Source organism: Peromyscus eremicus, chromosome 4, assembly GCF_949786415.1.
Source record: "Peromyscus eremicus chromosome 4, PerEre_H2_v1, whole genome shotgun sequence".
NCBI lineage: Eukaryota > Metazoa > Chordata > Mammalia > Rodentia > Cricetidae > Peromyscus > Peromyscus eremicus.
In genome coordinates, this window is record NC_081419.1 from 63,193,844 (window position 1) to 63,210,489 (window position 16,646).

Below are 16,646 nucleotides of genomic sequence, written 5' to 3' on the forward strand. Positions count from 1 at the left end.
ATTTGGGATAGTTATGAGTCTAGGTGATGGGCCCTGTGTTTACCTTTGATAGATGGGTGATGGGTGTTTTGTTGCTTGATTTCTGTTTCCTATCTGGTCTTCTGGCCTAAGTGACCAAGGGTTTCGGTGATCAGTGAGTCTTCAGGTTCAGTTAGGTGTCTCTGGTGGGATCTTTGTGGCCTTGGGTCCCTTGATCTGATTTGGCTTCTGATAAAGCCAAAGTCCTCTTGTGTCTCTCGATCAGGCAGCCTCCTGTAAAGCCTGAGTCTTTTCAGGTACCTAGGACCAGCATGGCCTATGGTAGAGCTATTGGGTTTTTTCTTCAGACTGATGTGTACTGTATGAAGGCCTATGGCACCTGTCTTCCAACTGATATAGACTGTGTTTGGGCCTATGGAGTCTCCTGGAGTTCTGGGGAAGTGCTAGCCACAGGGAGAGTGATGAGGCGGGAGGGGCTGGGCAGTGGTGTGGGCTGGGGAGTAGAATCCAGGGGCTGGCTGCAGTCTAGATGCCAGGTGGGTTACTAACCCATTTGTCAACCGGTGAGGGCTGCAGCAGAGTAGTGAGAATCCTCTGTAGTTGGGAACAAGGTCCAGCAGTGGTGCTGGTGCTGAGATAGGAGGGCCTGGTTAAGACCATCACTCACCAGTTGAAGGGGGTAGGTGGTCTGTGCCTCACTGGGGCTGAGGGCAGAGCCCTGTAGCAGCAGGGTCAGGGATGAGTTTGGAAGGCATAGACCTGGGGAAGGGTTGCCTCCAGGGCAGAATCCAGGGAGGGATGCAGCTCTGCTGGTAAGCCAGTCACTCACTCTTTCTGGCAGGTATAATCTGTGCCAGTGGTAGAAATCTGCTGCTATTGGGGATGGAAGCCCAGCAGTAGCAGGGCCAGAGGAGAGCTGGGATGTTGTTGGCCTGGGTAAGAGTGGTGAGGGGACAAAATCCAGGGAGATTAACAGTTCAGCTGGCTGGTGGGTCACTTACCCATTCTGGCTTGTTTTGCCTGGGCCTACTTGGTGGGAGTCAACTGGGGTTGAAGCCCCAGGCATCTCTTAATTCACTCAAGTTAGCAGTTAAGATCACCTATCAAAATATTACCTTGCTTGAGAAGTATTCATTGCAATGTTACTTTGTATGGAAAATAAAGCGTGATGATATGATTATAAGTATTTTGAGATGAAGAAGCTCTTATGCATAATTTTGCTTTGGTCAATAACAATCACAAAAAAAGGGAATGAAAATGGATATGGAACAGATATTTTACAATAAATATAAAGCTTACAATCATCAATTTGCAGTCTAGAAGTAGAGAAATGCTTAAGACTATAATCACTCTCTGGGAGTTGAGCGATAAAAGGGAATAGATCATACTACGGTGTTCCCACAAGGAATACAGAGTGCAGATAGCAAAGGATATAAATGAAAAACAATGCCTACAATGCTTAAACTGCCAGACTATAGCCAAAGTCCCTCTGATCCAGGAATACCCATTGGTGTGAGGACTACTTAAACTTTTTAACTCCAGATCAACAAAAGTGATCACATACTGATCTAATAGGTCTGTTTTTTCAGGATTCCTTGATTTCTGAAATCTATCTGGAGGTATTTTCTTTGCCAACTCAGCCCTGAACTCGTATATCTCACTTCATTTTAGTCTCACTTCGCATGAACATATTTGGGATTAACTATCAACTTTCTGACTTTTTGCCATAAGTACCTTTGTGAATACATGACACGTTCTGAATACAGGAAGACAACGTTTGTTAAGTGAATTTTCACTCTGATTCACTATTTAAAAATTCATACAAAATGCTTTATCTTAAGATCCACTTACAAAAATAACTCTATACAGCAATGTTAATTTGAAATAAAGATTGTTATATTGGTGTTTGGATAAAAATTAAAACTGTTTTTGATGTATGTGCCTAGGGTAAAGTATGGGAAAGGAGGGAGCTACTTTTGGGGAGGGTCTAATTCATTTGGCTTTTCACATATCAAATATCTGCATGTACTGAACACTTCTTTCACTATCTTCTTCTGAAAATAATGCTTTTTGTTACATGCTTTATCATTGCATATAAAATAAAACTTCAGTCATGATGTAAGATAAGTAAATAAATTTTAAAAAGATAAAATAAATGCATACTTAATGTTAACAGTTTGGTGAATGAATAACATGTTTTTGCAATAACAGTTGCTCAGGTCCTAGATGTTTCTGAAAGGCCTAAGCCTTGATAGCCTCTAAGAAATTATTCTCCCAGACCTCCAGTGTCTATACTGTGGCTTTCTCTTGTTTATTTGTCATTTATGACATTTTCATACTAGGAGTGAACCCAGGATTTTGTGTTTGCGAAGCAGTAATTCTACCAGTAAACTATAATTCAAGCCCTTTTGTTGTCCTTGGAGTATATTATATTCTATAGTTTAAATGCAAATTCTCATAATTTGTCAATTACCTATATTGTTTCCTTATTGAGGCATATAAAGGTGGAATAAAACAACAGGTAATATAAATAAATCTAGTTGCTTCTGAAATTTTACGTCCTGATTAACAACGTCTTTAAAGAACAGTGATTATTTTAAAGGGGTATTCAAAATCATTAAGTAAAAATGTAGTTATAAATTCATATAAGACTGAATCTTTGGCATGGATTTTTCAGAAATTCTTTCAAGGCACACTTTACATCTTTGTTCCTAAAGCTGTAGATGACAGGGTTCAGCATTGGTATCACTAGGGTGTAGAACACAGAAGCCATCTTGTCAGTGTCTAAGGAGTGGTTGGTCCGTGGTTGCAGATACATGAAGAGAAGGGTGCCATAGAACACAGTGACGGCCACCATGTGGGAAGCACAGGTGGAGAAGGCTTTCTTCCTTCCTTCAGATGAACGAATCCTCAAAATTGCAAGGATGATATTGAAATAGGATATAAGAACAATAGTCATAGAGAAAAACAAGTTTGTCCCTGAGAAGAAAAAGACTACAGTTTCTGGAAGGTAGGTGTCAGAACAGGACAGTGCTAACAGAGGGACATTATCACAGTAAAAGTGGTTGATCACATTGGAAGAGCAATAAGACACAGAGAAGACACAAGGTGTCACAACAAGGGCTGTGAAAAAGCTAAAGAAGTATGTGAAGGAGACCAGCAGAAGGCAGACCCGCTGAGACACCACCACCATGTAGAGCAGGGGATTGCAGATGGCCACATAGCGGTCATAGGCCATCACAGCCAGCATGAAGATCTCTGCTACAATGAAAACCAAGAATCCTCCAAGCTGGGTGGCACATTCATAGTATAATGTGATTTTCTTACTGACTAAGAAGTTGACCAGCATTTTAGGTGCAATGACAGTGGAGTTCCCAAAGTTGATGACAGCCAGGTGTCTGAGGAAGAAGTACATGGGAGTTTGAAGTCGTGAGTCTACGGTGGTGAGAGTGATGATACCCAGGTTTCCTGCTGCTGTCAGCATGTAGATGACCAGGAAGACAAAGAAAAGTGGTACCTGCAGTTCTGGACGGTCAGATACCCCCACGAGTATGAACTCAGTGACATGAGTGTGATTCCCAGGAGCCATTTAAATTGCTGTGTTCATCTTTCAAGGTGAAAAAAAAATTAACCGATTATCATTTTTCTGCCTTACATAATATATTATTAAATATCTCATTCACAGTTATTTTATTTAGAATGACAAGCCTTTAAGCATGTTAGATTACAGTTACTTTTTCCTCAATTGTGCATAAATAAAAGAAGTATTAAAGACTACTGTGTCTGCAAAGAGTCTTAGACAACTGCTAACATTGATTTTATTATATAAATCATAGCATCATAAGTTATGTGAAGTGTATGCATGCAATTATGTACACACACATGCAAACACACACACACACACACACACACACACACACACACACACACACACACTCCTATTTCAGGCATAAAAACAAGCAACCTGTGAAGAGTTGAGCCAAAGTAACTTTGGAATTTTTGGTTATTAGCTTTTCATTAATCTTACTTTTCTGACTCAGTTTCTTGCACACAGATCTGCTCATTGATACTCCTCCATCTTATGTCTTACTACAAATCTCAATCCTCAATCCTTATTCATAATTCATTTCTTCTGCCAGTTCCATCCAGTCCTGCTATGTTGTTCTGACTTCTAGTTTTAAAAAATCTGTTATTTTCTTCTTGTAGACTTTTCTGGAAATTCCATTATAGCTTAATCACATTCTCTTTGCATTGTTTTTAAGCATCTTAACATATTTTAATTTACCATTATCAGTGTTTTCAAGACTGATTATCACTATATATCTCATTCTACCTGATAACTCACAACCATCCCTCCAACTAGCTTCTGTGTGCTTGATTACTGGCTTGTGAAATGATGCTTCATTCTATTATTTAGTTTCTGGTAAATTTTGATTGCTTTGACTTAAAATGGTAGAACACTGAATAGAAAAGTTTCCTTATATTTGTAAAACAATAATTTTTCTATGAAATCATGCTAAGGATTTGTAATAAGTACCATACTATTCTACAGGTTCACTTTGGAATACAAATATATTTTTATATCTAATGATCAATAAAGTAAATTTATCTAAAATCTATGTAAAATATTAATGTTATAAAACATTTTGGCTATGATTTTGTTAACTGTGACTGACATGTTTGTTTGATTAGTTATTGTTTTGTTTTTTTTTGTGAATTTAAAAAATTTTTTTTATATTTTGTAAATTTAATGTTAAAATGCAAATACAACAGTTATATCTACAGTTGATCTCAGTACTAGTTAGTGTTGCTCTCCTGTTTTGAATATGATGGTAAATTTTCTTAAATAATTAATTAAATAAATTTCTTAAATAATTAAAAAATTTCTTAAATAATTCTTAATAGTAAATTTTACCTTACTACCTTACTAAGGACATTAATGTTTAAAATATTTATAGTAAATATATTATAATTTTGTATATTGAAAACTTATTGAAAATAGAGTAGATTGCTAAATAATTGTAAAAGTTAGGTAGTAAGTATTATAATATATAAAATAATAAATATAATATATAGGATATGCTGTTTCAATGCAATAGAAATTTATATATATATATATATATATATATATATATAGATATATATATATATACTTACTTTCACACTGTACTGCATAAATATGTGCAAAGATTACATGACAGTAAATAGTAAGTGTTTTTAAAATTAAGGCCTGTGATATCAAACAATATATGCAGTAACAAATACAAACTAAATCTGGTGTGATTGAGTATAGTTTGTTCAGTGCATTACACATGAATTTGTAGAGTTGACGTGTCTGTGTTATATCAACTCTCCCTCACATTTTGTGTCATGCCACCATACAAACACTTGTTTTATTAGAAGGCCAGCTTATGGTATATAGCACTGTGATAAAATTTATTTCAATGGTGCTAATTCCTCTCTAATTGTTACATGTAAAATTCTGAGTATCATTCACTCTGACATATAATGTTTTCTATAATTGTGTCCTTAGCTTAACAAGAATCAATGGCACCATCAGCAATTATTTTGGCTAAAAAATTGTGCAATTACCTTTGCAAGCAAGAGTTTCTGTATATATAATTAGCAACAAGGCCAATGACATGATTTTTGGAAAGTAAATATCACTGAAATAGCCATGCTGTAGAACTGATCAAGTATTTTCTTTTGCTCTTGTCAAAATCTTGCTCGACTCATCACTTATCCTTTATCTTTAGAGATTTGACTTTATGTTATTCAACCATATGTTATCTTCAGGACAGAACCTGACTTTCTCTGTATCTCTGTCTACTCAAATGTGAACAAAAACACTAATCCTTAAGCACTTTTAAATTGTTCTGCCCTCCATTAGACAAAAATGAAAAAAAGGAAAAACTCACCTTTTACTCTTAGTGATCTTGTAAGAAATTTTTAAAAGCACAGAGTTATGTATGTCAGAGACTCATCAGGTTTCTCCTGTGTTCTGTCAGTTCTAAAGCAGATTAAAAGCCTCTCTGTACTCTATGGAAAATTCCCCTCTTTACTTACTATCATTTTCTCTCAATAAGGAGCTCAGTCTAATTTATCAATAGAGATGTTGAATGTAATTAAGTATGACTTTTGTCCCTTGATACAGAAACCTTAGATTAGAAGCTTGAGTCTAGGAAAAGAATTTCAGTCTTGACCAAAATTTTGATTATTTGATTTGACAGACACTTGTACTCTGAATTCAGATCAATAAATAAGTAAAATACTTGGCACAACCTACCTATAAAAACAATCTACTAGAGCCTACCACCAGTGTGACCTAGTGGAGATACGTGAACAGTTTTACATGTGTCTGTCCCTAAAGATTTCCTCATTGAAATGTATTTACTTGTTTACTGAAGTCCCTGAACATGAGACATGAATTTTCTAAGTATAATGCTTGATTCCAGAGGGAAAGAAAGACAAATGGCAAGCTCGTTAGTAAGTCCCCACTCAATTTTTCACAGAAGGTGAAACATGAAAGCTGCCCACTGTTTCATCTGAATGTTCATGTTAGCAGGTGGATGCAAAGATTACATCAAGTTATTCATTCTTTGTTTCTTTTGTGGTATTTCTCTGTACAACATATTAAGTTGGATGTACTGAGTGTCTCCCTGGGAAGGAGATCTGTCTTAGTTATAGTTTCTATTGCTGTAAAGAGACACCATGACCGTGACAACTCATAAAGAAAACATTTAGTTGGGGTGGGTCACTTACAGTTTCAGAGGTTGAGTCCATTATCATCATGGTGGGGAGCATGGTGGTGTGCAGGCAGCGGTGGTGCTGGCTACATCTTGATATGAAGGCCACAGGAAGTGGACTGACACACTGGTTGGTATCCTGAGCATAGAAAAGCTCAAAGCCTGCCTCCACAGAGATACATTTTCTTTATCAAGGCCATGCTCACTCCAACAAACTCATACTTCCTAATAGTGCCACTCCCTACTAGCTTATGGAGGCCAAATACATTAAAACCATCATGTGCTGTGGTTTAGAGATTGAGTTTTAAATATAGGAATACAATGAATGTAAAGATACTATTTTGCTCCAAGAGCAAACCAAGGTATATGAGACTTAAAACCCATTAGCTACATAGTATGTATACACTAAGAAATTGTGTAGTTGTGTCATGCAGTAGTAATTAGTTTAATTCTTCTAGAAGTTAAAAATTACACAATTTTAGTTTGGCAGAAAAAATTATAAGAGTAGATTGTTTCATTTTCTATAACATTTAGTACATTTTTCCATTCATCTACACTTAATTTCTCCATCAAGTCACCTACACTGAATTTGAGCAGAGGTAGAGCTATTTTTATTGAGAAAAACTTCATTTGTCATTTTCCTATTATATTTTCAGATTTTTGTATTTTGTTATATTTTTATTATTGAAAACAATTTTTAAATTTAAATACATATTGATCAAATTCTTCTGCTCCCCCAAGTTCTTCCAGACCCCTCTTCTTCCTCCCTACCCACTGAAATTTAACTTCTCAACAAACAAAACCAATACAACAATAAAACCAAACCCCCATAAAAACAACAACAAAAATTTCATCAAAGTATAAAGAAATAAAAGTTCACTATAAAACTGTGGCATCCATTATATGTTTGTCAAATATTCTCATAATGAAAAATAAGATTTTTTTTTATTGTGTGTATGCATGGATATGTAGATATGTGCACATGAGTGCAGGTGTCTGCAGAGGACAGAGAATGGCATTTGTTCCTGAGAATCTGGATTCGAGCCAGTTGTAAACAACCTGACATGGGTGCTTGAAACAGAGCTCAAATTCTAGGCAAGGACATTATGCATTTTAATCACTGAACCATCTTCCCAGCCCCTATAATTACATTTAGAATTTTTTTGTACATATTTTCTTCTATTCAGTATCATCATGTATGTTTATGTTCACATATGAGCCAGTGTGTATGTATAAAGGTCAGAGGACATCTTTCAGGAATAAGTTCTCTCCTTCAGCCTTTGGTGAGTCCTGGTTATTAAACTTGTGTTGTCAAGTGTGGCAAGTGAGTTTAACCACTGAGCCATCTTACCTGTCCTCTATTCCTATTGTTATAAGGTCTAGGAATGAAAACATATTACATCACTACTATTCCTTATTCTCAAATCAGCTCATGTTTTCATAGACACCCTAAGTTTCTCTAATTTATTTTAAGTTTCTTGTTCTAGCCAGCATTTTTATTTTGAATGACATTTGTAAAGAATATTAAATTCAGTGGAAAAGTTTTCTTAGTAATTGTTTCATCAAATTCTAGTTTATTGTTTATAAAAATTATAGACTATAAGAAAATATATAAAACATTTTGAAGTACTCATGAATTTACGTAATAGTAAAATACAAATTGACTTTCAAAATAATTGCTATGACCAATTTTAAACATCGTCACTCGTTATTCTTTGTGGTCTGTTACTTGATGTGATATCAAAAGTGACCTTATTTATATTAGTAATGTGTTATTGGGTCATGTTTATTTCTGAATGTCTCCTCAAGTGTTGATGTTAGTAATTTTTATCTTTCTCTGAAATATAATTTGATGTAGTCACTGAAATTGATTTATAGAAATAAAATATGTTAAAATTTCAATAATTTAAATATTTTATGATTTAATGGCTATCAATGATGAATAGTGTAATTTTATTTTTTCATGTTGAACTTTCTATTACTAAATTACAGTATTTTAAAAATATAAACCTATGAATACTTGGCATTTAACTGTATAATAAATTCAATTTTATTATCAACTGTTTCATCTCTTCATTAATAGATCTCAATATGACTATTTATACACTTTTATTATCCCAAAGAATACTTATTTAGCAATTGATTGGTGGCACAGATATATTTGGTACATTTTGCAAATAAAATGGCATGAAATTTAAGGAGGAAATACTTTTGTAAACCTTGATGGATTAGGATGAATATGTATGAGGAATTTACACAATACATGAAAATGTATTTCTGTAATATATTGCTGTACTTTTGTTAGAAATGTAGCACATTTTTATTTGTGAGATTATGCCTGCTCTCACAAATAATATAACACACCATAATATGTATAATAAATATGATTATGATATATTATATTTGGTACCATCAATAAATGTATTGAATGCAATAGTGTCCTCACCGTTGCATGAGCTAAATATAAGGATATCTTTTCAACAGAGTACAACAACAGTACTTCATACATTCAGATATTATATGCAAGAATAAAGACAGAACAACATTTAAACTATTTTTATTATTTTGATTTAGAGAATTAAATTATGTAGAAAGAAGAGGCAATAAAAGATAAAAATTGAACAAGTAAAAAAAATAAATAAAAGGAAGATTTATAGAAGCCTTTGTAGCAGAACTTAAGCATCTATCTGAAGTGGTACATTCACGTAAAGTCACATATACACGAATTAGAAAAAATAGACACTACAAACAAGTTACAGGATATTTGAGTGACAGAGTATACCAAATTAACCAGACCTAGGGGCATCATAGATAAAGTAATGTTGATGATGAGAAAAAAAAAAAAAAAGATGCCCGTCATGGGATTGGGCAATTAAGCAAGTCTGTGGTGATTTATTAGCAAAGCAGGGGAACTTGCTTTCTTACTCTGTGATCAAGTTAGATTTTCATACAATTCATAGAAATTAGTGGATCCTAAAAGGTAAAGATGTTTACACGAAAAATGCAACAAATGTATCAAGAATACAACCTCCATTTAAGCCCTGCTATAAAGCTCCGGTTCTTTCTAAATAGCACAAAGCTATATCATTATCTTGTGATCTTTATACTGTAAGAATATTTTGAGTGATCATGTATCTAATATTGTTAGAAATATAATCTAACCCTCTTCAGTAAAATGGAATGAAGTCTATTGTTTTTTTCAGGAATTCACATAGAGAATTTAGATGTTTGACTACCAGGGAGAATGTTATCATTTAATTCTATGTTGATCCTTGCTAAGTATTTTCATGGAAAACAAAAATTGAAGGACTGCAGTCCTACCTGTATTTCAAAGGAAAACACTGTGTATTTTTTTCCCTGTCCTAAGAAGGGCATCTTTTACATCTTTGTTCCTCAAGCTGTAGATCAAGGGATTCAACATGGGGATGATCAGGGTGTAAAAGATCGAAGCCACTTTGTCAGTGTCAAAGGAGTGACTGGATTGGGGCTGCACATACATGAATATCAAAGTCCCATAGAAGACAGTGACCACTGTCAAGTGAGACCCACAGGTGGAGAAAGCCTTGCGTCTGCCCTCAGCAGAGTTCATCCTGAGAATGGCTATGAGGATGAGCAGGTAGGACACAAGAACAACTAGGAGAGAGGAAATCAAATTAAAAGCTGCCAAGAACAACATTATCACTTCAATTTCTTGTGTATTTGAGCAGACCAAAGATAACAAAGGGAGACTGTCACAGTAGAAATGACTGATGATGTTGTAGCCACAGAAAGACAAAGTGAAAATCTTAATTGTGATTAGAAGAGCCACAGTTGTGCAGTAAAGATAAGGGATTACCACCAGCACCCAACATACTCTTTTTGACATGATGACCATATAAAGCAGAGGCTTACAGATGGCCACATAGCGGTCATAGGACATTGCAGACAGAATAAAGAGTTCACAAGCAATGAACAGAAGAAAAAAGGCTAACTGTGTAGCACAAAGGTTAAAGGATATTCTGTTTTGACCAACAATAAAATTTGTTAACATTTTGGGTCCCACAGCTGTTGAATAACCAAGATCTGTAGTAGCAAGGTGTCTGAGAAAGAAGTACATGGGTGTTTGCAGCCTAGAATCCACCATGGTGAGGACAAGCATGCCCAAGTTGCCCAGCAGTGAAATCAGATAGATGATGAGAAACAGTCCAAACAATGGGGCCTGTAGCTCAGGGTGGTCAGTTACTCCCATCAGGATAAATTCAGTCACTACTGTGAGGTTGTGGGTCTCCATCCTAGCTTATAAGAAAGCCTGTTCTGATTAGAGAAATCAGCATCATAAATAGAGTTCAATTATTGTTAATTGGAGGAATATTTATAAAATATTATAGGTAAAATAAACCTGATTTTTTCAATTTTCAAAATTTAAAAATCTTTAATATGCATATATAACATACCTCCACCTGCTTTCAAAAACAAAAACAGATGCAGATTGCAAGAATGAGTCTAAACTAGATTTGTGCTACAAAATAACAATTCCCAGTAATCAGATTGGTCAATACCCTGTCATCGTAGAGCTTTTCTCCAGTAACTGATGGAAACAGATGCAGAGATCCACAGTCAAACACCAGACCAAGCTTCAGGAGTCCAGTTGAAGAGAGAGAAGAAGAATTCTATGAGCAAGGGGCGTCAAGATCATGATGGGGAAATCTACAGAGACAACCAAACCAAACTAGTGGGAACTCATGAAATTTGACCAACCCCTGTGGAGCCTCCATAGGACTGGATTAGGCCCTCTGCATAAGCGAGATAGTTGTGTAGCTTGATCTGCTTAAGTGGCACCCTGGCAGTAGGATCAGGATCTATCCCTGGTGCCTGAGCTGGCTTTTTGGAGCCCACTACCTATGGTGGGACACCTTGCACAGCCTTGATGTGAATACTCTATTGAATGTGCCAGGCTCTGCTGACCCTCCATGGGGTTACCTTCTTGTAGGAGGGAATGGGGACTAGGTTGTGGAGAGAAAGCTGGAGAGGTGGGAGGAGAGAACAGGGGGATCTGTGATAGGTATGTAAAATGAAAAAAAATCATAATAAAAAACAACAACAAATCCCAAAATAACATAATTCAATGTTTACAAATATTTGGGTTTTTTGTTTTTTGGCTGGCAGATAAATCTCTCCTCATATCTAGTGGCTACAACCCACCTAAGCTGTGAAATATCCTATTTCATTGAATATTTAGCCTCTAATAATATTTAGTGTGATATTTTACTAGTTTCAAGATTTGCAAACCTAGATAGATGGAAGATAAGGAGACAGTAAGGAAAAAGATAGCTGAAAATAGAGATTGGAGATATAAATTATTGACATATGTACTAAAATAATGTTTGAATATGTTAAAAACTTTGGATGTCACTTAAGTAAAGTTTATTGCACTTTTTTACACTCTTTGTTCTTCATTTCTATAAATATAAATGATATATAAACAGTATATTTAGTAATATCTCATTATGCATATACTAATCATCCTTCAAGAGCAGCTAAAATATATACAAAAAATCTACCACCTCTCCTTTTAAACTGAATTATGAAATACTTATACTTACGGATATAGTAGCTAAAAGTGTTAGCTTGTAAAAGATATTGAGTAGATGTGTAAGTTAACTATAAAAAAATCAAACTCAAATTGGGTTTTTATGAAGGAACTAAAGAGAATATATTCAGATACATATTTCTGATGTATTTGAACATAGTATATACACAAAGGTAAATTTTGGCAAGTACTTCATTGAAAATACTTTTTAGCATGTTCCAACCTGACATACCTATTCATGGTTTGAAGAAATGAATGATGATTTTTATACAATGTTGTATCTATTCTTCCCCAAGAAACTTTCAAAAGTCACATGTACATACTGGTTTGTATTTTTAGCCAGGGCATAAACCCACCACAAAGAGACTGTGTTCACAAGTGTTTTTGTACATCTTGCTGGTCAATACTGAACTCTTTACTGATCTGAAATGATAAATAGCTAGGTAATTAGGTCAAGTATCTTGTTTTTCACTGGACCTATTTCAGGCTTTATCTTCACAATGCCAAGAGTATATGGGATTGTGTGCTGTGTTTCAATTGCTTCTTGAATATTTGTATAATCATTAAATAAATAATATGTGTATATGATATAAATGTGTGGTCTTATGAATTTTTCTTTAAGGACATATTTCAATATAATCTTGATAACTTTATTTGTATATTATAGTCAAGCACTTATAAACATATAAAGATGTCTGAGCAAATTAGGAAGAATGATTTTTAGTATTGATTTAAAAATGAAGACTCAAAATTCTCCATGTATAAAGGAACAAGAAGTGTGTGGTTTATAATAATAAAATTTAATACTTTATATTCCACATATTTTATATGGTAAACAACAATATAAAGATAAAATCAAATAAAAGAATAAATTGCATGGATAATTTGATATGATTTGAAATCTTCCTGTGTATTATGTACACAATTTTTTGGCAAATATAATCCAGAACACATTGGAGGTAACTTCTATATGAACACATCCCATATCTCATAGATTAAAAATATATAGGAGTCGAAATTATCAGTTTTGTTGAATATTATAATCACCTAAATTGACTGAATAAGAAGAGATTACAAGTAAGAAGAAAATTCATAATGAGGATGCTGGACATAACTGGTTGTGTAATCTATAAATTAGCAGTAAGGTCAAATGCTTTACAGCGTTATGTAAAAACACTATATTTAATTTGCTTTACTCACTTAAATGTTGTTTATAGTTTATGGTCCCCAGATACCTTCCATATATGAAAAAAAATAAATTTTAACAAAAAATGCCTTAAATAAATGCTTCGTTTCCATTTTATTGCTGTATTTTAAAATGTTGAAAACTTAAAACAGAAGCTGCAAAACATAAAAAAAATATTTCTAAAATGGCAGTTAAAGCTGTATCCTATCTATAGATTTAAGAGTCAATGCAAGAGCCAAACATATTTTTCAGAGTTATTATCTTTACTGAGTATTGGAAGACTGCTTTTCAAACACTAAAAAAAATCATTATTAAAGTGTAGAACAAATTGTCATAATCATAAAACTGGAAAAAATATTATCTCATATTCAAATAATGCTAGGCACACCTTTGATGACTTGGACATTTCATTTGCCTCTTGAATAATTTAGAAATTAATTACATCTATATATTTATAAAAAATAGTAGTATTGTTTCAGAGAAGCAAAAATAACTGAGTATTAGATACAAGAATGTGATATGGACTTCCTGAATTTCAAATTCTGTCATAAAAAAATCAGGACAGTAAATTCATATTTAGATCATATTAAAAATTTAAACTATGTATGTAGGGCATATCTTAATAAACTGTATACAAAAATAGATTTGACAAATAAGTCATCTAAACTCTTATTAGCATATATAAAATCAACATGTCTTATACTTGATTTGTGAAAAATAAATGAATAATAAATGAATCAGTAGGTCTATGATATGTATACATATAAATACTCTTGGTGTGATAACATTTCTGAATAATTTTCAAAGATGCTTAAATAAACTGACATTCTTTAGATACAAGTATAAAAATTAACATGAAGAAAAACTGAGAGCAACATAGAGAATTCAGAAAGCACATAATTGGTAATAGAAATGGACACTTAGAAATTGTTGGGAAAGGCTGAGATTTGACAATAATTGAAATTACTGCTGATATAGAAGGCTGTGTCACACTGCTACCTGTATGAAGCCACTGTCTTGAATTCCCAGTGTATTTCTTAAAATGGAGTTTCTAAGGTCAATTTATGTGTTTTTCAAAACCACAGACATGTCTCCCTATGGATCTTCTAAGCAAATCAATGATTGCACCTGAATAATTTGAGCATCTAATGATATGTCTAGAGATTATAAAATAATTGTCAAGGAATGCTGTTATGCAACTATGACCTTATTTGTTTATTTATGTATCTATCTAATTTATATCCAAAAATCTACTTATGTAAATCTCTCCATATGTGTTGGTACTAGGATCTTAAAAATATTAGTACTCTCACATTCACTATAGTATTGTACTAGCCAAGATTTGAAAATTCATTCTAGAATTAATAAATAGAATGTCACTGGATATTGCAAATCTTAATGGTGAATTAATTTGAAACGTTTGATAGCTTGCATAGACTTGCAGAGAACATGATGAATGAGCTAAGACAAACACATAAATGCAAATTTTGCATGGGTCCCATTAAAGTAAATAAACAATTATTGGATCCACCTGCCCAAAACACAAACACAACACAAAACAAAAAGAGAGAAGTATTTCCTTTGGCCAGATCAGAACATGGGATGGTATTTGTTTAGAGTTTACTGTTGTGCCAAACTGAAGTTACTAATAAACAGACTGAAGTGTCAGGCGTGAAGAGTTAACAAATTTGGGGACCTGCAGTGGAAGTCTGGGCCAACAGCCATCAGCACTCTGAGTACACTTGTGCTTTCATGAATACACCACACAATCACATCAAACAGGAATGGAACTCAATCATAGATATGGGGATTTTAAAAATGGTACTAGTTAAAATGGAGTCAAGAAACTAAGATCATCTTTACCATGAATAATTCACAAAAATAAACACAAAAGAAAAAAAAAACAACAACATAAGTTTAGAAAACGTATTTCTAGTTCCCTGAGGAAGTGAGAGATTGGAGAGGAGTGATTACCAAATCACTTTGAAATGGAAGAGTTTATTCTGATTTGGCATTATTTTGTCTTAGTTTCAGTTTTGTGGTTTTATTCTGTTATTTTGTTTGTTTTTTGTGGTGGCCGAGAGAGAGTGGGTTAGGGAGAGTGAAAGGAAGAGAGAGAGGGGCAGACCCAGGAGCAGGGAGAGAGAGAACATAAAACTGTTTAAGTAGGGTGGAGGTGAGGTTCTGGGAGGGTCTGAGTGATGGGAAAAACATGATCAAAATATATTTCATGAAAAAAAAATAGTGAAAATCAGAGTGTAATATCCAAAGCTACATCCATAAAGTCTGATTGATATGACTAAACAAATGTGAGATGAACAAAGAAGCCAGCAATGATCATGCCAAACTGGATGGGGAAAAGCACACTAGGCCTCTTTCCTGCACAAAGAACTAGAGACAACAGAGGAAAGCTGGGGAAACAGAGGTGACTTCCTCAGGGAAGAGCACAGTGATTGGTTGCTCAATCCCAAACTGCCAGCTCTGTAAACTTGCACACAAGTAATGTTACATGGACTGAGAAGATTATATTTAGGTATATATATGCATATCTTTCTACACATATGCATGCATTAGTAAATAGTGAAAAAAGAGGCCACACATTTGAAGGCGAGAAGGGAGAGTTTGGAAAAGTAAAAGGAAGGGAGAAACGTTTTAATCAAGTTATCATGACAAAAGTTTCAAAAACAGAATTTGACCTTGAGACAGGTGGTGGGTGCATAATATCGAAATGCAATAATCATCACTAAGATTGTTTATGGCGTGTGAATTCATGTCACTAAATTATTATTCCTTCAGCTTGCTTATTATTTTACACATTATTTATGTAACTTTTTGAGACATAGTTATCTTACCCTAATAACTTGTCGGCTTTCCCCAAGATAAATTTATGCTTTGCATTCTATCAGATTCCCTCTGTTGATAGCAGTAAGCACTAGCAGGTATCACTCTAATGCAAGGTGTCATAAGTGAGTACAAATCTACGTACTCATCAATAAAATCCAATGAGTTAGATATATTTTATACATTATTGTGTTTTTTAATTTAATATCTTACACTACAAATCCATAGTTTTTATAAGGTGGATATTTTCAAACTTATACAAAGTTCATTAATTTATCTAAAACTTATTTTCTTCTTGGATAAAGTATAATGCTGTTAAATATTT

General features: G+C 34.0%; 2 protein-coding genes across 2 annotated transcripts; both read right to left on the bottom strand.

The window, feature by feature from the left end:
• Nucleotides 1–2,620: 2,620 nt before the first annotated feature.
• Nucleotides 2,621–3,568, bottom strand: LOC131908233 (olfactory receptor 8J3-like). The gene has a single exon (XM_059259282.1). It carries the CDS (start codon nucleotides 3,566–3,568, stop codon nucleotides 2,621–2,623), a length of 948 nt encoding a protein of 315 aa, XP_059115265.1.
• Nucleotides 3,569–10,053: 6,485 nt separating this feature from the next.
• Nucleotides 10,054–10,995, bottom strand: LOC131908234 (olfactory receptor 8K3-like). Its single transcript, XM_059259283.1, has one exon. The coding sequence runs from the start codon at nucleotides 10,993–10,995 to the stop codon at nucleotides 10,054–10,056; it is 942 nt and encodes a 313-aa protein (XP_059115266.1).
• Between the last annotated feature and the right edge of the window lie 5,651 nt (nucleotides 10,996–16,646).